Consider the following 27,992-nt stretch of genomic DNA (forward strand, 5'->3'; position numbering starts at 1 on the left):
TCAGGAAAGAATTTTTTTATTTTATATCCATTATTTTAATCAACAAAGTATCTAGTGAAAAACTACAGAACACGGGGTGTAAAAAACCATTTAAATGAAAAAACATGACTGGGGTTTAGCTGCTTAATAGGACGTCCCATATTCAGTTGCAAAATGATGCATCAAAGTCAAAGGGCTTACTTATCAATTGTGTGAATTAGCTGCGTAAAGGACACGTGCAGCAGAAAAACAAAATGAGTGATCAAGCAATATTCCAGAATATATCATATGACAAAAAAAAAAAAAACAGTTAAGAAAAGTGAAGGTACAAAATGCACTAGTACAAATAAAATATCCCTGAATATTAAGATTAATACAATTGACAGTTACATTTTCTTAAAATGTCACTTGAAAATAGCTTTGTTCAAAGATTAAAAACACTCCCTTTGTCACGTTTTATTTTGCTTGCATATGTTGGTAAATCTACACACTGAATACATTACTCATCTTTACTGTGCTTACTGAAATGGCTTTTAGGTCACCTTGTGCTATACTATTTGTTGATGAGCCCTTCAACAAATAAATTCCCTGTGCAGATTAGCTATTGTGCCATCTAACCCCTAAATTTGTGATAGCAACCCTATAAAAATAACAATCATAACAGTAATACTGTAATGAGTAATGCCACTTGGGAACTGCCTGCATGTGCTTTATGTCTCCTAGGCTGCCTGAGAAACCATTCTCTTTATTTGTAGCACAAGTATGTTCTCTAGAACAAATCAGCCTGTAGTCACTGCTATGGGATGTGAACCCATCCCAGCCCTAGGTAAAGAGAGCGTAGGGTGCTGGTACAAAGCGCCAACAGGGCAGACAGTGACAGCGCTTTAGGATGGTAATTAACAGCTACCAATCAAGTCCGGGTAACTTTCTCTGGAGGCATAAATCCGGAGTCCCCAAGTGCCCTTAAGGAAACATTTCCATTTGGACGGATAACCAAGTGACTGATGCTGCCGTTGTTAAGAGACATGCGGAGCCAACCTTCAGGGGGGAACTGCAGTGCTCTGTAGAAGGAAAAAGACCATGATCAGTCACAATATTGGCAATAGGGATACAATATACAGAAGGTGTCCTATTACACTGTTGTCATTTATATGATGATATTCACAAGTTTGTTGCTCATCAAAGCTCTGCTTTATACCAACAGAACAAAAGGAATAAAATGTAATGACGTAACCATTACCTACTCTGTGTTTTCACTATGTGTTCACACATGGATAAAAATAACTTTTTTTTTTTTTTTTTTAAATCTAAAATCATTTTTTTTTTTAATTTTTAGGAAAAATCTATTTAAAGAATTGCATTTAAGATGAATTAAAATCCTAAAGGTTATTCGTCCTGTTATAAGGATTCGTTTTTAATTACGTAGCATGAGGTTGTATATTGATGGCTGCAATGTTTACATTTTTTGGTAAATGGGTTCCATTAATCTATTCACAGTGGAATGCTCTCACAGAGGTTTGTTGGGCATTTTTTTTATATATCTAGAAGATATCACAGATGCTTGGTTTCGTAGTTCTCAAAACTGAGGGAATTTGTGTCTGCAGATAACGCGACTCTTCCTCACAGCACAAATATTATAAAATGAACATACTGTACAGAATTGAGAAAAAGACCTCAAAACCATTCTTTCTAAACCGTGAAAGTTTTTAATTAATTGTGTGTACATAGATTTGCAGAGAAACAACATGTAGTTTAGAAAAAATCCAATTGACTTAATTTATTAAAATGTGCACAATCTTTTTAAATTCACACTTTCTAAGGCACTAGATCCTACTAAGCATGTGCAATAATGCACAGTATATGTCATTGGCTTACTGGTGTGTTCAGCTAACTCCCAGTAGTGCATTGCTTCTCCTTTAATAAAAGGATACCAAAAGAATGAAGCAAAATTTATAAGAGGTAAATTGTAAAGTTGTTTAAAAATGTATGCTCTATCTGAATCACACAAGTCTTAGTGACTAGTGTCTTAAATTGATTAGATTTAAATCAAATCCACAACATGCTCACATTTCTGGGACAGCACACAGTTTTAACAGAAGAGGGGCTTATATTGAGAAGAAATATTATAAATGCTCTGTTTTTATGTATTGACATTTGTCACGGACCAGCGGCCTATACCAGCCTAGAGGGTTGATCCGGTGATCTAACTCTGGGCATGCTGTGCCGCCAGTCCTTCCCTTTCCCTTCCGCCCTGCCATCAGGGGTTGTGACGGTTATGGATACCAGGCTGCAAGGACAATCCCTTCACCAGTTGGATTATTATGTTTTCCCCCAGTTCCCCTTGTTTGTTACAGTAACTGAACTTTGCCCTGAAAGAGCTGATCGCTACCCCACTTTACCCTCTTTCCACCTGGCCGTGTCACCAGAGATTCCTGCTGGAGTTTGACCTAGTTTGCTCCGAAAGCCCCTTGCTCCAGAGCTCCACTCTTTTGAGTCCTTACATACAGTTGATAGGCATGGGTTAGGGTGAGTTCTAAGAGGGAGCTCACTCAGGAACCTGGGGTTTTTGACACCCCCACTTTGGACTGTTCCTGAGTTCCTTTCCCAGGCTATCGCTCCAGTAACGGATCATGTCGCTTTTTGGACTGTGACATCTGGGGACCATGAACTCTCCAATGAAACCCTGGAATAGCCGTTGCTCCCTCAGGTTCACCCGAAACAACAACCTTTCCATTGCGGGGATCTCTATGTTCCTATGGCCTCTATGAAGGAGCCAGACTGCCTGGAGGGGGGTATTGTTCTCCTAATGGGATTAGCTCTTATTAGATGGCAATTGTGTATAAATATTGAGTGAGTTTTGTGTGAATAAATCCGTTTTTGTTTCACTTTAATACTGGTCTTGTCTGGTTATTAGGGTGGGCTACTGGCTAAAATCACTTTCCAGCACTGCAGCTACAGATTCCAGGGTTGAAGGACTTTTTGGCGGGGATACCCAGTCGGGGTATCCAGAGTCCGTCACAACATTCTATATATTTTGTTTGCAAAACAGAAGTGTTTAACAGGGAAGTTAATTATATGATTTAATCTTGGAAATACCAGTGGTTGATCATTTCAGTGACACCTCTGCATATTAGGACCTTTTTTCCTGTATTCTTAAATAATAAATCTTTGCTTTATGAAACATGATGCAAAGCAATGGAACAGTTAAAAGGCAGTGTTCGAGTGCATTTAAAAATTACATCAAACGTTGCTTGTGCTGTTCATTAGAATGAAAAAATAAATTAAAATGTCTAAGGAGAGATAAATACCACATATCTTAAATTACATTTATTTAATATAAAATAAAAAGTGTGGGGGGTAGTTTGACAGTCATAGATGAGCAGGAAAATTAAACTAAGAGGTGGTGTTATCATTAATAGATGTAGAAGGTAAATTTAGAATACTAACCTGCATACAATATAACGAATGACATTGGCGTGACAGATTACAATCTCATAGCTGTCCTCTTCCTGTTTGGGGTCAGCACGATGAATTAATTGCCTGAAAGCAGCCTCGATTCGAGCGCCATCTTCATAATACTGCTGAAAGCAGATGCACGAGACAACAAAAACTGCTTATCTTTACTAACTCACAATTACACTGCTGCACCACGAATGAGCATACATCTAAATACAGGCTGTAATGAGGAGACCTTACCACTACATCTGGTTTCCAGTGAGATACAGGGGGCTCTGGTCGGATAGGGGCTCCTTCCCTTAGCAAATCACAACTTGTTTGTTCTACACCTGTAAAATTGAGGTAGGTTTAAAAATCCCTGAAATATCTCTGACCATACTCCAGTGGCATCCACAACCTTCATTATCAACATTAAAGGAATAAATATACATAAACATACATATAGTCATCTAAATCAAAACCAGTTTATCTGCAAAATTTCACTGCTCAACTCAATAGAGTAAAAACATTCACCAAAAAGATCAGGACTACCTTCCATGTTCAAAGGATAACATGCTCAGTAGCTTTATAAGGCCCATCCTGTCCCTTTTGCAGAATTTGACATGCAAGCAATCAAGGTGTGTACATAAATACCTTACCTGATAAATGTATTTCTTGTTGGTGAGAGTCCACAAAATTTCTTATGGTTTGGAATTCATTAGCTGGCTACCAGGAGGCGGCAGACACCCTACAACAGAGTTTTAATATCCCTCCAACTTCCCTGACCCTCCCAGTATTTTGTATAGCCAAGAATAGGAGAAGTAAGAAGGATAGTAGGGTAAAGAGGTGCAAACTAGAAACTGACGCCACTAAGAAAAATGCAGGTTTGTGGATTCTAACCACCAAGAAAGAAATATTTATCAGGTAAGCATAAATTATGTTTTCTTTCTAATGGTGGTGAGAGTTCACAAAATTCCTTAATGTTGGGAACTAATACCCAAGTTGTGGAGTCCCAGAAAAAATGTGTGTGACAAAAAGAAAGCGGCAAGTACCTATTTACCAGGAACCACAACCTGAACAAAACCTCCCTGCCAAAAGCTGCATCAGTTGAGGCAAATACATCAAATGATAAACATAATGAAAGTGTGCAAAGACGACCAAATTGCAGCCTTGCAAATGTGCTCTACTGACTAAAAAAACTCAGGATCCTGAAGATAACACCTTAAACCATGACTACATCAAGATGGTGTCATAATCTCCCTCTCTCAAAGATTTGTGATTAGAACATAAGGAAAAACACTAGATGTCCTGATTAGTATGCTTTGAAAAGGCTATGGCCTGAGAAAAAACACCTGGTACAAGGGATCACAAGTAGGAACCGATATTTCAGAGATGGACCTAACCGATATCATGGCTAACAGAAAGCATAACCTTCCCAGAAACCCACTATAGGACCGAAAAAAGTCAGAGGTTCAACAGGGAGAAAATGACAAAAACCATAAGAACCAATCTCAATTTCCCAGAGAGAAAATATAGGCTTGATACCTGGTCTGAGTCTAACCCAAGTACAAATAAACACAGAAATGTCTGGCAGACTAGCAAGCTTTCTGTGTAATAAAATAGGAAACACAGAAGTGACCCGCCAAATTGCTGGTCAAACAAACCTCTGTCTCACCAGGAATTGTAATACTTGGGAAGCTGAACAGAAGGCTATGTAGAACCCCGAACTGAAACCCAAGGAAAGAACACTTTCCACACCTTGTGGAAATTGTTAATGACTGGTTGGCATACCAGAATCAAAAAGGTCCTCTACAAAGTCCGAGACCTCTTTGGATAAAAACTAAGATGAGATCGGGAGTTGAAGATGCCACAAAAAAAAAAAAAAAAAAAAAAAAGGAAGGACTGAACATCTGAACCAGATCAGTATATAATTTGTGGAAGACCCATCAGGAGCTATTAAAAATTGTTGAAATTCGATCCTAAGAGATCTGAACAACCCACGGAAATAAAGGAACTGTTGGGGAAAAAAACAAAACACAGATAAACAATATCCCCTATCAATCCCACTTGAGGAACCTCAAGTCTATGATTCAGACCGAAAAGCCAACAAGACAATTACTGAGAAGACCCCAATGTCCCACCTATTGGTCAAAAATGTTCTGAATGAATGACCAGTCTCAAGTGTAAAACCTGACCACTCAGATAATCTCTTTCCCCAAAGATAACAGGAATGAGAATTGCCGGAATGGTACAGTGACGAGCTTCTGTCCTATTCAGAATGCTAGAAACTACTGACATCACTAGAGCGCAGTAAGTACCACCCTGATAATTGATATATGGCTACTCTTTACAATTGACGGACTGAAAAGAAAGTAAATAACAGTCCAATGGTTAAGAGAAACAAACATAGCTCAGCACCTGAAATGACCCTCTGGGTAGTGCACACTGGACAGGAGGCCACGGCCTAGGCCCCAAAGTAATACAGCAGAAAGTTCACCTCCACAGCACTGTGTATCCAAAAACTTTTAATGAAGCATACAAACAAGTACAAAAATGCGATGTTTCGGGTTCCCAAGCCCTTAATCATGCAAGGTTCATAGGTACACATGTGCTACCTTTAAAGGCTGAATCAACATGCACAGAAATGTAACTATGTATACGCCATATATGTGTTAACTATGTATATATATCACCACCTAGTTGACAGTCGCAACATTAAACGTACCCTATTAAAAAATACTTATTTTCTTATTATTTTTCTAAAGACAGAGACAGCATATGTAAATACCAATCTTGATAGAAATACATAACAAAAAAAGCAATGAATAATCATTAAGGAAAAAACATTTCTATTAATTAGAACTTATTACAAAAAGAAATTTAAAAAAAATATATATACACATTTCAAAATGTTGCAACTGTCCACTAGGTGGTGTATACATAGTTAAATCTCTGTGCATGTTGATTGGTTAATTCAGCCTTTAAAAAGGTAGCACAGGTGTACCTATGAACTTGCATGATTAAGGTCTTGTGAGCCCGAAACGTCACATTTTTAAACTTGTCTTTATGCTTCATTAAAAGTTTTTGGATACACAGTGCTGTGGACGTGAACTTTCTGCTGTAGTCCAATGGATAAGCCACTCCTGAAGATCTTTGAAGATCACAAAGATGGCGTCCTCGGAAGATAATTCCCATGACAGACAGAAAAAAAAAAAAAAAAAAAGGATTATTCCCTCAAGAAACTAAAATGGGGAATATCCACCAAGAAATACAATCTGCTGACTGAAGGATCCAGATGGATAAACTGAGACAGGTTGGTAAAGTCTCCATTCCCAGCCTAGCATGCATAGCTGAAATGGACACAAATGAAGCCTTCAATGGAATGGCGAACAATGCTGTCATCATAAGACCCCCTATCTCCATACATTGAGCCACAACAACCTGAGACTGGAACTGCAAATTCTATGATCACTCCGTGCAACAAAACCATTGTAAGTGGGGTCGACGTTTGCAATGTTGAACCTCCAACTTTGACTGCAAAGAATGAGAGTAGCTGTGCAGTATAAATGGTCAAAAACAAGTAAAAATTAAATTTAAATCAAAACATCATCTAAGTAGGAAGTCACAGCTTTCCTGAACCTTGACGACTGACAGAGTAGTGTCCAGGACCTTGTAAAACTACAAAGAAAAATTAAAAATGGATAAGATCTGTCCAGAATCATAAAACAAAGGAAACCGTGATGTTCCTGGAGATGTGCAGCCAAGCAGACTATAGCTGAGAGATTTGACAAGGTCCAATTTAAAATAGAGAATTCTCTAAAACTTGTGTAAGGACAGCAGATCCAGAATGGGTCTGAATGATCACTCCTTCACTAGGACTGCAAGTACAGTGGAATTGGAACAAAAAACAAGCACTCCCATTTCCTCCAAACCCTGAATGGAATGGATTGTGCTGAAATGACATATACCAAAAGTATATGATTCCTGGATTGTCAGACAGGGCAAAGCCAAGCGATGGCATACTCTTAGCTTTAGACCTTTTATTTTCCTGAGGTAAGAAGGCTCTCTTGCCATTCGTGACCTTAAATTAAATAAAGAATCCAAGCCAGGATCCAACAAAAAAAAACTGCTCTAGCAACCAAAGGAGATGTTTAGGAAAAAAGTGACATGCCTTAATTTAGGAATGACCTAGTGCCTCTTTAGACTCTCTGAAAGACTGTTTGCTCTCAAAGGAAGTGAGGTTCTTCTCACCAAAGGAGAGATGTGTCCATGCACTTAGAAAGAATTCACAGAACTCTAAGGGAAAATCTGGAACATGAATAACCCTGAAATTCAGTAGATTGAGGAAACAGAATTCCAGGCATGTCACATTCCTTGACCTCATTACTGTGACCAATATGATGACACAGACCCAGAGATGATGTGCAAATAATCTCTAGATGTTTTGCAAAATTATGCTCTATAGGTTTAGGATGCAATACTACACTAAATAAAGAACATACGTTCTAGCTAAAACAGAAAAATAATCTTGTCTGCTTTCTGATCTGAACTCTAACTCAAAAGATCTCAAAAGACAGAGAGAGGAAAGAACCACCTGAGTCAGCTATATGAACTGGCTTGAACTCTAGGCACAGCAACCTCACCCTGAGTAGAGGAATAAGGATGAATGTGTTATGTGCACTTTAATGCGGCGACAAAGACAATACTATGTTGAAGTGATTGATAGGGTTGGGGGAATATCAGTAACACCACCCTGTATAGAGTATACATAAAAAGACAAACTCATCTGACTGTAAGACAGAGATTAAGTAAGTGCTGCAAGCTTTAGCAGGAGGAGGGAGAGTGAGCAAAGTGCAACACCTGAGCCAGTAGTCTGCTTTCTATAAGGATCTAAACCCAGCAGAACCACTTCCTTTCTGCTCTAATGTAAAAAAAAACATTAGGATGATGAAAACAACATGTTGATAAAAAATAATTAATAAAGTGAATAGGTAGCCCTTGACAGTATAAGGAAATACTGCATGTAGGCGATTCCCTTTTATTGTGACGCCAATCACAATCTGAACTATGGGCTAGTAATGTTTCCCCAATAAGCCTAATTGGACACATACTGACTAAAAAGTTAGACATTAATAAATGTGTCTAGGTTTGTGTAATACAGGCACTGACATAAGAAAAACTGATTACAGTGGAAATTGCAAATGTCAGCAGATACTCAGCAGAAAAGTGTGTAAACAAATATCTGTCATACAGTGTTCTGTACAGATTCTTTGGAATAAATAAAATGTTTAACTTCCTGGTCTGTGGTGACATTTAAATACATTTAAATAACAGAAAATTAAATAGAAGCATATCTAAATTCTAGCCATGTGGCATATTGCATCAAAATGCTGATACAATAGGGTGTAACTTATATTAACATTTTCTCTGCGTTGTTGCATTATTGTACATCCGTTTAGCTATGCTCACTGTAGTGTGACTATAGTGTGCTTAGTAATTGCTTTCAGTGTCTAGCATAGTAAAATCAAGCAATTCAATCCATTTAAAAATAAAAAAGTGACAACGTTGGACACTAGGGACTAATAACTGCATGAGTTTATGTTGACTTGCAATAATTTAAGTCCCCATAAATACAACAGTTGCACCTTTTCTCTTTGACTGAGCCTCCTAATGCTCTTAGAATAGAGTCTTACCCACTACAATGCGGCTCCGGAATGGCGAGGCATTTCTCCAGTAGTGCACAGAGGCCTCAATATCAGGGAAAGCGGAGAGCGTGCCAAAATGACAACCGCCGCAAAAACATAATTTATGTAAGAATTTACCTGATAAATTCATTTCTTTCATATTGGCAAGAGTCCATGAGCTAGTGACGTATGGGATATACATTCCTACCAGGAGGGGCAGTTTCCCAAACCTCAAAATGCCTATAAATACACCCCCCACCACACCCACAATTCAGTTTAACGAATAGCCAAGAAGTGGGGTGATAAGAAAGGAGCGAAAGCATCAACAAGGAATTGGAATAATTGTGCTTTATACAAAAAAATCATAACCACCACAAAAAGGGTGGGCCTCATGGACTCTTGCCAATATGAAAGAAATTAATTTATCAGGTAAATTCTTACATAAATTATGTTTTCTTTCATGTAATTGGCAAGAGTCCATGAGCTAGTGACGTATGGGATAGCAAATACCCAAGATGTGGAACTCCACGCAAGAGTCACTAGAGAGGGAGGGATAAAAATAAAGACAGCCAATTCCGCTGAAAAAAGAATCCACAACCCAAATCAAAAAGTTTTAATCTTTATAATGAAAAAAAACTGAAATTATAATCAGAAGAATCAAACTGAAACAGCTGCCTGAAGTACTTTTCTACCAAAAACTGCTTCTGAAGAAGAGAAAACATCAAAATGGTAGAATTTAGTAAAAGTATGCAAAGAAGACCAAGTTGCTGCTTTGCAAATCTGATCAACAGAAGCTTCATTCTTAAAAGCCCAGGAAGTAGAAACTGACCTAGTAGAATAAGCCGTAATCCTCTGAGGCGGGGATTTACCCGACTCCAAATAAGCATGATGAATCAAAAGCTTTAACCAAAGAAATGGCAGAAGCCTTCTGACCTTTCCTAGAACCAGAAAAGATAATAAATAGACTAGAAGTCTTTCTGAAATCTTTAGTAGCTTCAACATAATATTTCAAAGCTCTTACCACATCCAAAGAATTCTTAGGACACAACGAAGGGACAACAATTTCTCTACTAATGTTGTTGGAATTCACAACTTTAGGTAAAAATTTAAATGAAGTCCGCAAAACCGCCTTATCCTGATGAAAAATCAGAAAAGGAGACTCACAAGAAAGAGCAGATAATTCAGAAACTCTTCTAGCAGAAGAGATGGCCAAAAGGAACAATACTTTCCAAGAAAGTAATTTAATGTCCAGAGAATGCATAGGCTCAAATGGAGGAGCCTGTAAAGCCCTCAAAACCAAATTAAGACTCCAAGGAGGAGAAATCGGCTTAATGACAGGCTTGATACGAACCAAAGCCTGTACAGAACAATGAATATCAGGAAGATTAGCAATTTTTCTGTGAAACAGAACATAAAGAGCAGAGATTTGTCCTTTCAAGGAACTTGCAGACAAACCCTTATCCAAACCATCCTGAAGAAACTGTAAAATTCTAGGAATTCTAAAAGAATGCCAAGAGAATTTATGAGAAGAACACCATGAAATGTAAGTCTTCCAAACTCGGTAATAAATCTTTCTAGACACAGATTTGCGAGCCTGCAACATAGTATTAATCACTGAGTCAGAGAAACCTCTATGACTAAGCACTAGGCGTTCAATCTCCATACCTTCAAATTTAATGATTTGAGATCCTGATGGAAAAATGGACCTTGAGATAGAAGGTCTGGCCTTAACGGAAGTGGCCAAGGTTGGCAACTGGACATCTGAACAAGATCCGCATACCAAAACCTGTGTGGCCATGCTGGAGCCACCAGCAGTACAAATGAACGCTCCATTATGATTTTGGAAATCACTCTTGGAAGAAGAACTAGAGGCGGAAAGACATAAGCAGGTTGATAATTCCAAGGAAGTGACAACGCATCCACTGCTTCCGCCTAAGGATCCCTGGACCTGGACAGATACCTGGGAAGTTTCCTGTTTAGATGAGAAGCCATCAGATCTATTTCTGGAAGACCCCACATCTCAACAATCTGAAGAAACACATCTGGGTGAAGAGACCATTCTCCCGGATGTAAAGTCTGGCAACGGAGATAATCCGCTTCCCAATTGTCTATACCTGGGATATGGACCGCAGAGATTAGACAGGAGCTGGATTCCACCCATGCAAGTATCCAAGATACTTCTTTCATAGCCTGAGGACTGCGAGTCCCACCTTGATGATTGACATACGCCACGGTTGTGACATTGTCTGTCTGAAAACAAATAAACGGGTCTCTCTTCAGAAGAGGCCAAAACTGAAGAGCTCTGAGAATCGCACGGAGTTCCAAAATATTGATTGGTAATCTCGCCTCTTGAGATTTCCAAACCCCCTGCGCTGTCAGAGATCCCCAGACAGCTCCCCAACCTGAAAGACTTGCATCTGTTGTAATCACAGTCCAGGTTGGACGAACAAAAGAGGCCCCCTGAACTAAACGATGGTGATCTAACCACCAAGTCAGAGATAGTCGAACATTGGGATTTAAGGATATTAATTGTGATATCTTTGTATAATCCCTGCACCATTAGCTCAGAATACAAAGCTGAAGAGGTCTCATGTGAAAACGAGCAAAGGGGATCGCGTCCGATGCTGCAGTCATGAGACCTAAAACCTCCATGTACATAGCTACTGAAGGTTCCGACAAGCTGAAACCAATTTCAGACGTCTTTTGTCTGTTAGAGACAAAGTCATGGATACTGAATCTATTTGGAATCCTAAAAAGGTTACCCTTGTCTGAGGAATCAAGGAACTTTTTGGTAAATTGATCCTCCAACCATGTCTTTGAAGAAACAACACTAGTTGATTCGTGTGAGATTCTGCAGAATGTAAAGACTGAGCAAGTACCAAGATATCGTTCAAATAAGGAAACACCGCAATACCCCGCTCTCTGATTACAGAGAGTAGGGCACCGAAAACCTTTGAAAAGATCCTTGGAGCTGTTGCTAGGACAGAAGGAAGAGCAACACATTGGTAATGCTTGTCTAGAAAAGAGAATCTCAGGAACTGATAGTGATCTGGATGAATCGGAATATGAAGATATGCATCCTGTAAGTCTATTGTGGAAATATTTTGCACCTTGCTGAAGAAAAGGCAGAATAGTCCTTAGTCACCATTTTGAATGTTGGTATTCTTACATAATGATTCAAAATTTTTAGATCCATAATTGGTCTGAAAGAATTTTCTTTCTTTGGAACAATGAACAGATTTGAATAAAACCCCAGACCCCGTTCCGGAAAGGGAACTGGCACAATTACCCCGGATAACCCCAGGTCTGAAACACACTTCAGGAAAGCCTGAGCCTTTACTGGGTTCACTGGAATGCGTGAGTGAAAAACTTCTCACAGGCGGTCTTACCTTGAAACCTATTCTGTACCCTTGAGAAACAATGTTCTGGATCCAATGATTTTGGATTGAATTGATCCAAACATCTTTGAAAAATCTTAGTCTGCCCCCTACCAGCTGCGCTGGAATGAGGGCCGCACCTTCATGCGGACTTGGGGGCTGATTTTGATTTTCTAAAAGGCTTGGATTTATTCCAGACTGGAGAAGGCTTCCAATTGGAAACCGTTCCTTTAGGGGAAGGGTCAGGTTTCTGTTCTTTATTCTGACGAAAGGAACAAAAACGGTTAGCAGCCCTAAATTTACCCTTAGATTTTTTTATCCTGAGGCAAAAAGGCTCCCTTCCCCCCAGTGACAGTTGAAATAATAGAATCCAACTGAGAACCAAATAATTTATTACCTTGGAAAGAAAGAGATAGCAACGTTGACTTAGAAGTCATATACGCATTCCATAAAGCTCTTCTAGCTAAAATAGCTAAAGACATATACCTGACATCAATTCTAATGATATAAAAAATGGCATCACAAATTAAATTATTAGCATGTTGAATTAGCTTAACAATGCTATACACATTAGGATCTGGTACTTGTTGCGCTAAAGTTTCCAACCAAAAAGTTGAAGCCGCAGCAACATCAGACTGAGTCTACCCTTGTACCGTGCTTTTTGTTTTTAAATGCCTGATGTCGATATTTTATGGAGAATAAAGAAACGCTTTTACCATATCCGGTGTTCGTTTTGGTTTGGTTGCCGCAGCAACATCAGCCAAAGAAATAGCAGGCCTAAGAAGATGACCTGAACATAAATAAGCCTTCCTTAGATAAGATTCAAGCTTCCTATCTAAAAGGATCTTTAAAAGAAGTACTATCTGCCGTAGGAATAGTAGTACGCTTTGCAAGAGTAGAGATAGCCCCATCAACTTTGCGGATCTTTTCCCAAAACTCCAATCTATCAGTCGGCAAAGGGTACAGTTTCTTAAATCTTGAAGGAGTAAATGAAGTACCCAGACTATTCCATTCCCTAGAAATTACATCCGAATCAGCATCAGGAACTGGAAAAACCTCTGGAATAACTACATGAGGATTAAAAACCGAATTTAAACGTTTACTGGTTTTAATATCAAGAGGACTAGTCTCCTCCATATCTAATGCAATCAACACCTCTTTTAATAAAGAACGAATATACTCCACTTTAAATAAATATGAAGTTTTGTCAGTGTCAATATCTGAGGCAGAATCTTCTGAACCAGATAGATCCTCATCAGAGATAGATAAATCAGAATGCTGTCGGTCATTTAAAAATTCATCTGATTTATGAGAAGTTTTAAAAGACCTCTTACGTTTATTAGAAGGTGGTATAACAGACAAGGCCTTCTGAATAGAATTAGAAACAAATTCTCTCACATTAACAGGAATATCCTGAACATTAGATGTTGAAGGAACAACAACAGGTAATGGATTACTACTAATGGAAGTATTGTCTGCTTTTGAAAGTTTATCATGACAACTAATACAAACTACAGCCGGAGGAACAGTTACCACAAGTTTAAAACAAATGCACTTAGCTTTGGTAGAACCGACATCAGGCAGCAGCATTCCAGAAGTAGATTCTGAGACAGGGTCAGATTGAGACATCTTGCAATATGTAATAGAAAAAACAAGATATAAAGCAAAATTATCAATTTCCTTATGACAATTTAAGGAATGGGAAAAAATGCAAACAGAATAAGCCTCTGGAAACCAGAAGCAAAAAGAAATAATGACTTAAATAATGTCAAAAATCTGGCGCCAAGTATGACGCCCACAACTGACAAATATATATATTTTTTTTATTATTATTTTTGGCGCCAAAATAGTCTGCAACAAACACAAGCGTCATAGATGACTCAACTACGTGAAAACTCTCGGCGCCAACTAACGCCAGAAATGACGTCATAACGTCAACAAACGTAATTCTCGCGCCAAAAAAGTATTGTGCCAAAAAAGACGCAATAAATTATAGCATTTTGTGCTCCCACGAGCCTAACAGCCCGCAATTTAGAAAAGAAAGTCAATTTGAAAAATTTCAGGTAAGAAATAAATTTTTTCATATACATTTCCCAAAAATGAAACTGACAGTCTGCAAGAAGGAAATATACTGATTAACCTGAATCATGGCAAATATAAGTATAAAACATATATTTAGAACTTTACATATAAAGTGCCAAACCATAGCTGAGAGTGTCATAAATAAAAGAAGACACTCATCTACATAAAGTAGATAGCCAAACCAGTACTGAAACGAGAATCAGTAGAGGTAATAGTATATAAGAGTATATCGTCGATCTGAAAAGGGAGGTAGGAGATGAATCTCTATGACCAATAACAGAGAACCTATGAAATAGATCCCCGTTATGATGACCATTACATTCAATAGGTAATACTCCCTTCACATCCCTCTGTCATTCACTGCACTCTGAGAGGAACCGGGCTTCAGCATGCTGAGAAGCGCATATCAACGTAGAAATCTAGCACAAAAACTTACTTCACCACCTCCATAGGAGGCAAAGTTTGTAAAAACTGAATTGTGGGTGTGGTGGGGGTGTATTTATAGGCATTTTGAGGTTTGGGAAACTTTGCCCCTCCTGGTAGGAATATATATCCCATACGTCACTAGCTCATGGACTCTTGCCAATTACATGAAAGAAATGGCAATTAACGCTCTCCCCTCTGTGGGTAAAAAAAAAAAAAAAACGACAATAGCGCTCTGCTTTTTTTTCCTTCTTCCACAAAATGGATCCCCAGCACCTTCTTAGCGCTCCTGCAGCTGCCTGACAGAACGAGGGGCCCTAAGAATGGATGCTTGAATGTAAACCTGAGCACTTAAAGGTGCCGGTACGCAGAAACAAACATTATCTAAATCCTAGTAAAACAGACCACCAACATTACAGTCCTCTGGGACTGAGTAAATTATACATTATGACAATAAAATGAAACAGCTTAAAAATAAATAGAAAAATTAAATAAATCTATATGTGTACTAACAGTTTATGTAAGATAAGAATATGCTGTGAGACCTAAGCTGCGGTGACCTGGCTATGGAGTAGCTGCACCCTTTGGGCTGTGTGAGACATGCAGGTACTTACCTAGCAAATGTGACCTCCACAATTCTTACAACTATTCCTGAGGATACAACAGATAGCCCATCCTGCACTTTAACTAACAGTAGAGATTATACTCAGGGAGTACATCAGCATGGTTACACAGGAGACTTAAGGAACTATCCCAGCAACATCTGCGGCAGGCTTGTGACCACAACTCCAGAGAGAAGATTTATATTGTGGGAATATTTTTGAATAAAATCCTGAGCATCTATAGCTTCACCTTCCTCCTAGCTAGGAAAAGAAAATACTAGGAGGGTCAGGGAAGTAGGAGAGCTATTAAAACTCTGTTGTAGGGTGTCTTTGCCTCCTCCTGGTAGCCAGGTGATGAATCCCCAACAGTAAGGAATTTCATGGATTCTCGCCACCATTAGAAAGAAATGTACAAAACCCAATAGGGAGGCTTCAGTGAATATTTCTGTTGCAACGAATGCAAATTAAAACTTACTGCATTTTAAATAAGGATATCCCCTTTTTTTCCACTCACAATAGAAATCCATTACAATAATAAATTAGTGCCAGATATGTACTAAATGGCAATACAGGAAACGTACAAGAAAATCTTACATAGAACAAACACAAAATGCAGTTTTCTTTGACCAAAGCTTGCAGTAAGGAGGCCTGGGCATCTGGGCCAAATTGCTTGATGAAAGCATACAGTGTAGCCCACACTATTGCTTTAGATGTTGAAGCTTTTGCTCAAATGCTGCCGAGGAATTAGACGCTGCTCATGTACCCTATATCCCAAATGTTAAGCAGCAGACTTTATAAGAACATTGATTTTCTGTTTAAAATGACTAAACTTATGTCAGTGAAGCCATTGCTGTAAATGTTTATTTCCCGTGATCACAGGGGGTCAATCTCTTTGTCGTCGCCCCCCCTACACACGCCTATTATGTGAATGCATTTTTTAAAAAAATTACAACTAGAGGGCGTTAGTTCATGTATGACATATACTGTAGATAACATTGTGCTCATGCCCGTGGAGTTACCTAGGTGTCAGCACTGATTGGCTAAAATGAAAGTGTCAAAAGAACTGAAATAAGGTGGCAGTTGGCAAAGGCTTAGATACAAGGTAATCACAGAGGTACAAAGCATATTAATATAACTGTGTTGGTTATGCAAAACTGGGGAATGGGTAATAAAGGGATTATCTATCTTTTAAACAATAAAAATTCTGGTGCAGACTGTACTTTAAGTTTCACAATTTAAAAAAAAAAAATCTGTTAACTGTAACTGCTGTAAATCAAAAAGCTGATTTAGGCAATTTTGGGCATTTTGAAAACATAGGTTACAGATTTAGCTTTTTGGCCTTACTAGAGAGCTTAGGATAAAAACACATTTTAAACAAAAAGTGTATGAATCGCTTGCTATTGCAAATACAAGGTATACAATTAGATGTGTTGGTCCTTCATTTTGTCTTTTCATAAATTATTTTAAATACATAAAATGCAAACACTTTTAGAAAGGCCAAGGGTAAATAATACTGTTGTTGTATGGTCTCACCTGGAAGGTGTTTGCTAATGATATTTGTTGTCTCAGCAGCTCTTGTCATGGAGGAGTGAATGATCTTGTTATATTTTAGTCCTAAACTTGCCAGCCGCTTTCCTGTAAACTCTGCTTGCTCTCGGCCTATGGTGTGGAAGAGTCACACAAAAAAAAGATTAAAATTAAAGTTAACACTTGAGAAAACTTTTCAGAAAAAAATATAAGATCAATATGTCCTTATCCAATGATAGAAATAAAACACGTAGGCCCATGAAATATTTTTTAAAGCAATTTTTCTTCTGCTTAGAGGGACACTAAACCCCCAAATTTTTTTCTTTCATGATTCAGATAGAGCATGCAATTTTAAGCAACTTTCTAATTTACTCCTATTATCAAGTTTTATATGTTCTCTTTGTATCTTTATTTTAAAAAGCAGCAATAAAAGCTTTGGAGCCGGCCCATTTTAGGTTCAGAACCTGGGTTGCCCTTGCTGATTGGATGGCTAAATGTAGCCACCAATCAGCAAGCCCTATCCAAGATACTGAACCAAAAATAGGCCGGTTCCAAAGCTTTCATTCCTGCTTTTTAAAATAAAGATTACCAAAAGAAGGAAGAAAAATTGATAATAGGAGTAAACGAGAAAGTTGCTTATCTGAATAAAAAAAATATCATAACTTATTGCAAGAGATCCTTCACAATTTGAGAAGAGGTATTAGTCACTTAGGGCAAAGCTTGATTAATATGGAGGTGAGAAATCCAAATCCAATTTAGCATTAGGAGCCATGGTAACAAAGAACTTGTGCAAGGAGGCACTGCCTTTGTGAAAATGCACTGATTCAAGTTGCTCTCTTCTCTCTGTTTAGTGCTATCTTCCAATCAAGTTGGCTTAATAGTCATCCGATATGATCTCTCCAAACCAAAACACTGATGCTAAACTTTCCAGCTCTTACTTGTATGCAACATTTCTGAGGTGGAGGAGAGACGTTTTTTCCACTGCTGAAATTGTGCTTTTGTCTCAGGATTAAAGTGGTGCATCCACGACTCATCTATTGTAACAAATTTGCTATACAAATCCTCAGGATTCCTCTGAATTATTTTCTCTTGGGTCTGTGCTCAACATTCAGGGTACCTATCATACTGACAATTTTCTCACGTTTAAAAACATCCACTAACACCAACTGCTCTTTGCTATACGACACCCCTGTAGCTGGCTATTTTGCATATTTTCAATCTTTAGTCCCTCAACACCATGTTATGAATTTTCTCCACAATTTCTTCACATGCTTAAATTATTATTATCATAATCATTTTTTTTTGTATAGTGCCACAAAATTCAATATCGCTGGACTTAATTCCTGACACCACTTTTTAACCCAAATGCATGTAGGTACTATGTCACATAGTACTTTGCCCAGCATAATGTGTTGTCATAGTACCTACGTCTAACACTTTGGCACAGGCTGCAGTCCCCCACAGACAGCTTAGACTGGGGACAGAAGGAATCTGCCTTCATATAGCGCTGATTGTGCTCCCTTACTATATGAAGATAGATCACGATACAGACAGTGCCACTGTCTGTATTGCGTAAGGTGGTGCCGTGAAAATTTGGGAGGGAAAGAGGGAGGCAGGTGGATAGTTCATAACAGGAGGGGAGAGGGAGGGGATGGTTCCCTACACTATGGAAATATTTTTGGAAGGAGAGAGTGAGGGATGGTTCCCTACACTACGAAAAAGGGGATAAATAGAGGGGCAATGGGGCCCTACAGTTAAATTGCTTGAATAGGGAGGTGGAAGGTTCCACTACACTACCAAAAAATAAAAAAGATAAATAAAAAAACAAATAAAATCCTTTCCCCAAAACTGCACACTGGCATATTGCCAGTAAGAAATATGATGATGCAATGGGGGGGGCGGGGAAGAGAGCTATTAATGAGGGTCAGGGAGTGTGGTAGGGTGAGGAGAGATCAATACAGGAAATTAATAATAATAATAATAATAATAATAATAATAATAATAATAATAAAGAAACTACCTGCATACTGGCTGCTAAAAAATCTCCAGTACTTTGGGCAAGTCTATCTCTGAAATTCATGGTAGCAAAGGGGTTAAAACTGCAGGCTAAAATAGTGACAAGTCTCCTAATGTATCAACCATATTCTTATGCAATTCCGTTGATTTTTTTTTTAAATGAAGTATTTGGTGACTGTACAATTTTTACTTTTCATTATTTTCTAATACATTTTTAACAGCTCACACAAAATGTCCTATAAATAAGAAAAAGTTAACATAAGCTGTCTAAAGAGACAAACATCTTACAGTTACAAGACATTTCTGTTATGCTGCTATAACATATCAGCAAAGTCTTAACATATTTAAAACAAATTTTGACTACAATTATTTTTCCAAAGACAATAAGGCTAGACTGTCATAAAGTTAGTATAAAGTACATTGTTTTGCAGTTGTTATCTGATAAAGCCAATCAGGGGCAGACATGTAGCAGAGTTAGCTAGAAGTCAGTAGGGTGCATTTCAAGTTCTGATAAGAAATTACTCAATTTTCAGAGCAAAATTAAATAAAAAGGGGGCAAAATAATGAAAATAAATTGCAAAATGATTTCAGTATGAATAACTAAACAATTTCTATAAAAATCTCAAGATGTTTACTGAACCTTTAAAACTCAGAGCACCCCAGTTAGGATTAGGACTTCTCGATCTACCCTTAACCCTTACACAATTCTGGTTTTGCATAAAGACAATGCCAGCAAGCTTCGGGGTGTGTTGTTTGTGTGTGGTTTCTATCCAAACACAGTCTATATTGGGGAAGGAAACTGATTAAACCTAAAGGAAAGCATTTTAATGTATTGATGCATACAACACTATTTGTGACACGTTACATTTCTTACTGGTAGCAGAAATGATAAAATACAAACCAAGTGAGGTAAGTACTCTTTCGGAGTCTGTTTTGCCATCCAAGTTATACTGGGAGTGTCGAATGAGAAAGATGTGTCGAGTGGCCCTTGCTTTGCGCTTGTTCACGTGCAGCTGTAGCTCCTCCTCCCCAGTCTCTTCATTTGCTTTAGTCACTTTGTGTAGGTTGACAAGTGAGAGTGGCTCTCGACTTAAACAAATAAATGAAACCAAACAAGTGAATATGTTGGATGTAATAACCACCAGTTTAAGATGTGACAAGACTAGATATAAAATAATGAGTTATTCAAGCATATTGTCTTGATTGTTTGGGAACAGGAGACAGAAGTGGTTGTGTAGACAGTGAACAGCAGGATCTAGCTACTGCACACAAGTGTGGTTATGAAGTTTAATTTAATGTGGTGGCTCTTTAAATTTGTAGTTTAAATCAGTGTTTCTCAACTCCAGTCCTCAGGACCCTTAACAAGCCAGATATTCATTATATCTTAACTAGAGCACAGGTGTAATAATCAGCTGATCAGTAACCATGGTTACTAACCTACTCTCACCCTTCAAATTATTATTTCACATGTGCCCTAGTTAAAGGGACACTGAACCCAAATTTTTATTTTGTGATTCAGAGAGCATGCAATTTTCAGCAACTTTCTAATTTACTCCTATTATTAATTTTGGAATTTAAGATTTTTTTTGGTTCTGGACTGTGGACAGGACGTTTTTATTGGTGGATGAATTTATCCACCAATCAGCAAGGACAACCCAGGTTGTTCACCAAAAATGGGCCGGCATCTAAACTTACATTCTTGCATTTCAAATAAAGGTACCAAGAGACTGAAGAAAATTTGATCATAGGAGTAATTTAGAAAGTTGCTTAAAATTATATGCTCTATATGAATCACAAAAAAAAAATTGGGTTCAGTGTCCCTTTAAGACATAATGAAAATCACCTAAAAATCACTTCAACAAAGAATATCATGAAAACAAAATAAATTTGACAATAGAAGTAAACAGAAAACATTTTTAAATTGTATGATCTGAATCATTAAAGAAATGTTTTGGGTTTCATGTCCCTTTAACCCCTTGCACCTAAATGACATAGATCTAAGTCATGCGGTCCATAGTCCATTGTACCGCATACCATAGATCTATGTTGCAGCTTCAGGAAGCTCCAGAAGTCTCGGTTGTCAAGTGACAGCAGAGAGATGCTATTCCTAAGCTGCAGGCATTTGCCTTCATACAGTAACCGTTACTATATTAAGGCAGCTTGCCAGATCATTACAGACAGTGACAGTCAGTAACGATCTCTGTTGGTGCCTGCAGGAGGTGTTGGGCGGGAGGCAAGTGGACCGCCAAGCAGCGGAGGGAGGGAGAGGGAGGGTCACTACACTGCAGAAAAAAAAAATATTTTGAAGGGAGAGGGAGGGATGGCACACTGCACTACAGAAAAAGGTTAGGATGGGGGCTCCTAAATAACAATCCCCGGGAGGGGAGGACAACTACACTACATTAAAAATAAAAAATAACTAGAAACTGAAAGAAAAGAAAAAAAAAGGGGGGTGAGGGACATTTTGACAACACAAGATAAATCTTTGTTTTTGTATTACCTTATGTATTAGAGACAAGGCTGATTACTCTTTAAAGAACATTTCTTATCAGGTTTATTGTAACCATTGGATATCAGTTTGTAATTGTTGTTGAATCGTCACTCAAAAAACATATTTGGAAAAAAAAAAAATTGAAGAATTTATATATTTATATATGCTGCCTTTGACACTGTTGACCATCCCCTCCTCCTACAGACTCTCAGCTCCCTTGGGCTCTGTGACATTGCCCTCTCCTGGATCCACTCTTATCTCTCCAATAGGTCCTTTTCTGTCTCATTTGCTGGAGACTCCTCCTCTCCATTGCCTCTGTCTGTTGGAATACCTCAAGGCTCTGTTCTAGGCCCTCTACTCTTCTCTATTTATACTTCCTCACTGGGTAAACTTTTCAGTAGCTATGGCTTCAACAATCACCTCTATGCTGATGATACTCAGATCTACCTATCCACCCCTGCACTCTCTCCTTCTGTCCTTTCCCACATCAGCGACTGCTTATCTGGCATTCTCAACACTTAAAAATCAACATGTCCAAGACTGAGCTTCTTCTAATCCCCCCAACTAATTCTACTCCAGTTTCTAACTTTACTATCACTGTTGGTGACACCACTATCTCCCCACCACCGTAAGTTTGCTGCCTAGGAGTTACACTTGACTCCAATCTGTCCTTCATACCCCACATCCAATCGCTCTCTTCATCCTGTCGCAACCACCTACGCAATATCTCCAAAAGCAATATCTCCAAAATTCGTCCTGAGTGCTGAAACTACTAAACAGCTAATCCATTCCCTAGTAATTTCCCAGCTTGACTACTGTAACAACCTACTAACTGGCCTTCCTCTCTCCCCCCTTCAATTATCCTAAATGCCTCTGCTGGGCTAATCCACCTCTCCCGACGCTCTGTATCCGCTGCACCCCTCTGTGAGTCCCTTCACTGGCTCCCCATTCACAGAGAATTAAATTCAAAATTCTCACTCTGACCTACAAAGCCCTTACCAATGCAGCCCCCCCATACCTGTGCTCACTCATCAACAAATATACTCCAGCCCGTCCCCTAAGATCCAACAACGATCTTCTGGACCGAAACCGAATCCGAAAATCCAGGATGCACTTAGCCGACACAGAAACTGAAAATGTCTTTTTTTCCAAATTATTTTAAAATATTTTTCTTTTAGTTTTTTTTTGCATAATTAGACTATTTTATGAATGAATCTGAATTGAAAACCTGCAAGCCAATAAAATAAAATAACCACACTTTTATTGAAAGCAACACACTAAAATTGGACAACAATATCTTAAAACAATAATATGCTACACAATAATTTTACCAAGAACAAAAAAAAAATAATGCCATTTTCAGCCAAAATATTTCTGCAAACAAATTTCGGGGCATCCCGACTTAAAACAATATTAAATATCAATATACTGTATTATTCTGTATTAAGTTCTGTGTAACAATCAGATTTAACAGTATTTTTTTTTTTTACCAATTATCCAAATAAAGTATAGTCCTAGAAAACTATTATTATATGACGAACAGTAAGTCAAGAAATGAACTAAAACAGCAAGAAATGAACTAAAACAGCAGCTCTATGCTAGTATTTTTGGCACGTTTTTCTCTGAAATTCCCAGTAGCAAAGTGGCTAAGCCTCCTGTCTTGTAATAAAATTCATAGGTTAAGTGCTTCACTGAACAGCTGAGTTTTTATGGAATGGTTTAAATGTTGAAAAACTGAAGTAAACATCAAATTATGAAAATGAGAGTTTTATAAAATGTTCAAACAAAACAGAATATGTAAGTTTTACACTACAGTGTCCATTTAACATACATTTCTTGAGCAGATTCTGTGTAGCTACAATATACACAGAGATTCTGGCAAGCTTAAAGGGTCATGAAACCAAATTTTTTTTCTCTTGCAATTCAGAAAGAGCATCCAATTCTCCATATTTCTTCCATTATCTAATATGCTTTGTTAAAAAGCATACGTAGCCTGGTTTAGGAGCAGCAATACACCACTGGGAGCTAGCTGCTGATTGGTGACTGCACATATATGATTCATGTCACTGGCCACCAGATGTGCTTGGCTAGCTCCCAGTAGTGCATTGCTACTCCTTCAACAAAGGATAACAAGATAATTAAGAAAATGTGCTAATAGAAGTATATAGGAAAGCCGTTTCAAGTAGTATGCTATTAAAAACAGGGACACTTTCATTCATCAAAGTTTACAAAGCAGCCGTTTAATATATAAAAACTTACCTCTCGCCTTTGCACAGCCAGAGCAGCTTCCCCCACCCGTAGATCCTCTCTTTACACGTCATCAATGACTAATCCAGCTTCCTCCAATCACGGCTTTCCCCCCAGGGTAGTCATTGCCTGAGGCCATGCCGTTATTGGAGGAAGCTGGATTAGTCATTGCTGACGTGTGAAGAGAGGATCTCAGGGTGGGGGAAACTGCTCTGGCTGTGAAAAAAACAAAAGGTAAGTTTTTAATCAAAACAGCTGCCTTCTAAACTTTGATGAATGAAAGTGCCCCTGTTTTTAATAGTATTTTAAAACTTAAAACACTTTAAATGGACATGAATCCCCCCCCCCCAAAAAAAAGCTTTTATGATTAAGATAGAACATACAATTTAAAAAAACTTTCCAATTTACGTCTATTATCTAATTTACTTCATACTTTGGGTATCCTTTGTTGAAATGGTAGCCTCCGGAGCTGGGAGCTTGCTGCTGATTAGTGGCTGCAAATATATGCCTGTTGTCATTACTTTAGCAATGTGTTCAGCTAGCTCCCAGTAGTACATTGCTCCTCTTTCGATAAAGGATACCAAAAGAATGAAGAATAATAGACAAAAAAGCAAATTTGAAAGTTGTTTAATATGACATATTTGAATAATGAAAGAAACATTTTGGGTTTCATGTGCCTTTAATATTCTAACTACTTAAAGGGACACTGTACCCAATTTTATTTCTTTCGTGATTCAGATAGAGTATGCAATTTTAAGCAACTTTCTAATTTACTCCTATTAATTTTTCTTCATTCTCTTGCTATCTTTATTTGAAGAAAAAAAAAAGCCATCTAAGCCTTTTTTGGTTCAGACCTCTGGACAGCAGTTTTTGATTGGTGGATGAATTTATCCACCAATCTGCAAGAACAACCCAGGTTGTTCACCAAAAATGGGCCGGCATCTAAACTTACATTCTTGCATTTCAAATAAAGATACCAAGAAAATGAAGAAAATTTGATAATAGGAGTAAATTAGAAAGTTGCCTAAAATTCCATGCTCTATCTGAATCACGAAAGAAAAATTTTTGGTTCAGTGTCCCTTTAAACAGCTACTACTTTACTTATGCAGCAAATGGACATTTAAATATTTATTAATTTATTTATATTATTCCTATAAAGTTGTCTTTATATACTAACCCCTAAAACAGTCTAGATTTTTTGAGTATGCAAAAGGCGCCTCCATTAAGCAAAGGGGTTGAAAATCTATGGTTTATAATAGTTATCCTATTTAGTTGTGAAGCTATGCAGGCATTATTTATTGTTTAACTTTCACTGTATATTTTTGTTTTTGTGCAACTAGTATTATTAGTACTTTCTTGCTTGTGGCCGTACTAGAGAAGACATGCAGACAGTGTGGGTTAATAAGACTTAATTGCACTTTTCTCATGATGTGTTTGATTTTATCATGTTTGTCTGCCATTTGATAATTCGGCCCCTTAGTGACTAGCGATTTAAATCGAACAAATTTAAACCAAATCCACCATGCAAGAATGTAATACATTTGTAAGAGTGCTCCAGGTATGTGCATGCGACACACCTAGGTATCTCTTCAACAAAGGATACAATGAGAATGAAGAACATTTGATAATAGAAGTACATTTTAAACTTTTTATAGTAGTATGCTATGTCTGAATAATAAAAAAAATTAAAATATTTTTGGTTTTATGTCACATTAAAGGACCAGTAAATGTAGTAGATTAGCATAATGAACACATGCATAATAACAAGACAATGCAATAGCACTTAGTCTGACCTTCAAATAAGTAATAGATTTTGTTTCTGACAATTTTCAGTTATGTCTATTTCCACTCCCACTGAACCATGCAGCTATCAGAAAATCACAAATGCATATGTGTATATTCTGTTCATTCTTGCACATGCTCAGTTGGGGCTGGTGTCTCGAAAAGTGTAAATATAAAAAGACTGCACATTTTGCTGATGGAAGTAAGCTTCTGCTGACTGCCTTCTTATCTCAGATCTTTTGCATTTCAGGCAGTTAGTGCTGTCTCTTAAATAACTTCACGTACATGGGCACAGTGTTATCTATATGAAACACATGAACTAACGCCCTCTAGCTGTGAAAATCTGTCAAATGCATTCAGATGAGAGGCGGCCTTTAAGAGCTTAGAAATTAGCATATGAGCCTACCTAGGTTTAGCTTTCAACTAAGAATAAGAGAACAAGGCAAATTTGATGATAAAAGTAAAATAGAGAGATGTTTAAAATTACATGACCTATCCGAATCAAATTTTAATTTGGACTTTACTATACCTTTACGTGTCCCTTTAAAAAAAGATCCTGGTATCCTAGTATGTCTGACTGCTGGAGAGATTGGGATGAAATAGGCACTATGTCACATATTTAGTGGAAGTATATTAAAAGTCACCCTTTGGACCTTGATAGAGAAAACTTTTAGCACCCTTCTATGTAAAAACTTCACCCTTCCACCTTTAATAGCCCTATTCGAATACAAGCCACATTTTGTTTTTATATAATAAGACTCCATCTTCTACAAATCCCCTATTATTTCCACACTATACATATATGTGCTATAGTAACACATCAGAACTTGCATTACTTGGAGAATATAGCTATTCCCTTATGATATAAAGCTTTACTGCACAACACGCTATTGGAGCCTACTTGAGCCACCTGGTCCATGTCTTTTTATGCCCTCCCATATTCCTCTACTTAGTTCCTTTGTCTTTTCTCACTCCCCTCTGCCTTTTCTGTTCTTAGGGAGAATTCCACCTCTAAGCCAATAGCCGTGCGGGCTATCCGGCGGCTGTTTGCTAAGAGGTGGAAACGTCACCTCAGCAAAATAGTGTTTTGAGCAGCTCAGTGTGGTGAACACGTCCAACAAATAAAGCTTTCAGCGTGAAGTATTTTATACTTTATGAAAGTCCCCTTCATTTGTTCCAATTGTAAATCCTAGCGTTTCACAAATGCTAGGATTTACAATCACTTTAAGTAGGGTGAGGGCAGTGTAAGACTTTTCTAATATTATATCATTTTCTGCTATCCAAAGCACAAATTTAACATTTCTAATTTTAACTTAATATTGGCTAAAATTTTAGCAGGGTACTGCACCAGCTAAAAAGGTCCTGGGGAGAACACTGATATAAAAAAATAAAACAAATAGGATAAAATCTTATTTTACCATTCTAAATTAAAGGGACAGTCAACCATAGAATTGTTATTGTTTTAAAAGATAGATAATCCCTTTATTACTCATTCCCCAATTTTGCATAACCAACACAGTTATATTAATGTACTTTTTACCTTTGTGATTACCTTGTATCTAGGAACCTTCTTCCAGCCCCCTGATCACATGACTGTTACTGTTTAGTATCTATTGTCTTAAATTTAGCATTGTATTGTGCTAGATCTTAAATAACTTTATGTGCCTGAACACAGTGTTATCTATATAGCCCACCTGTACTTTCTGTCTCTTTGTGTTGAAAAGAGATTTAAAAAGAATGTGATAAGAGGCAGCCCTCAAAGGCTTAGAAATTAGCATATGAGCCTACCTATGTTTAGTTTAAACTAAGAATACCAAGAGAATAAAGCAAATTTGATGATAAAAGTAAATTGGAAAGTCAATTCAAATTAAAAGTCCTATCTGAATAATGAACGTTTAATTTATACTTGACTGTCCTTTAAGGCCCCCTTTTTGGTCAATGGACACAAGGAAGGTGTAGTATTGTTGGTAGCTCCCATAAGAACCACCATAATTATTTATGTCTTAAATAATGTTGTATGGCTGAGAAAATAATTGAATACGCTAAAATAAGATTTAACCTAAAATAGCCGATAATCCCTTTGAACCGATGCTGTGTGCCTCCTTATAATAAAAAAACTATGCGCAAGCTCAGCCTCACCGGTCCCAGTTATGGTCCCATCGCGCTGCCGTCGCCGCAGCCTGGGAGCCGTTAGCAGAGTTTGAGTCTCCACTTCTTTTCCCTACCGCTACAGCTGCCAGAAGAGCCCCGGCAGCTGCAGAACCCCCGGCTAGAAGAACTCTGCGAAGATACATGGTCAACGAACTATCACAGCAGAGAAACACAAGCAGGAACTAAGCTAAGGCAA

General features: G+C 37.9%; 1 protein-coding gene across 2 annotated transcripts; it reads right to left on the reverse strand.

Annotated features, from left to right (window-relative positions):
- On the reverse strand, positions 1-27,982 carry PGAM5 (PGAM family member 5, mitochondrial serine/threonine protein phosphatase). 2 transcript variants are annotated; one of them, XM_053701897.1, is made up of 6 exons: positions 27,785-27,982; positions 20,027-20,214; positions 17,116-17,241; positions 3,676-3,764; positions 3,427-3,557; positions 1-1,040 (listed from the first exon to the last, which is right to left on the reverse strand). In XM_053701897.1, exons 1-6 carry the CDS (start codon positions 27,937-27,939, stop codon positions 890-892), a joined length of 840 nt encoding a protein of 279 aa, XP_053557872.1. In that variant the 5' UTR covers positions 27,940-27,982; the 3' UTR covers positions 1-889. The 2 variants fall into 2 exon arrangements, with proteins under 2 accessions (XP_053557872.1, XP_053557871.1); XM_053701896.1 differs by having other exon boundaries at positions 3,427-3,560.
- Positions 27,983-27,992: the final 10 nt, after the last annotated feature.

This window comes from Bombina bombina, chromosome 2 (assembly GCF_027579735.1).
Source record: "Bombina bombina isolate aBomBom1 chromosome 2, aBomBom1.pri, whole genome shotgun sequence".
NCBI classification, from domain to species: Eukaryota; Metazoa; Chordata; class Amphibia; order Anura; family Bombinatoridae; genus Bombina; species Bombina bombina.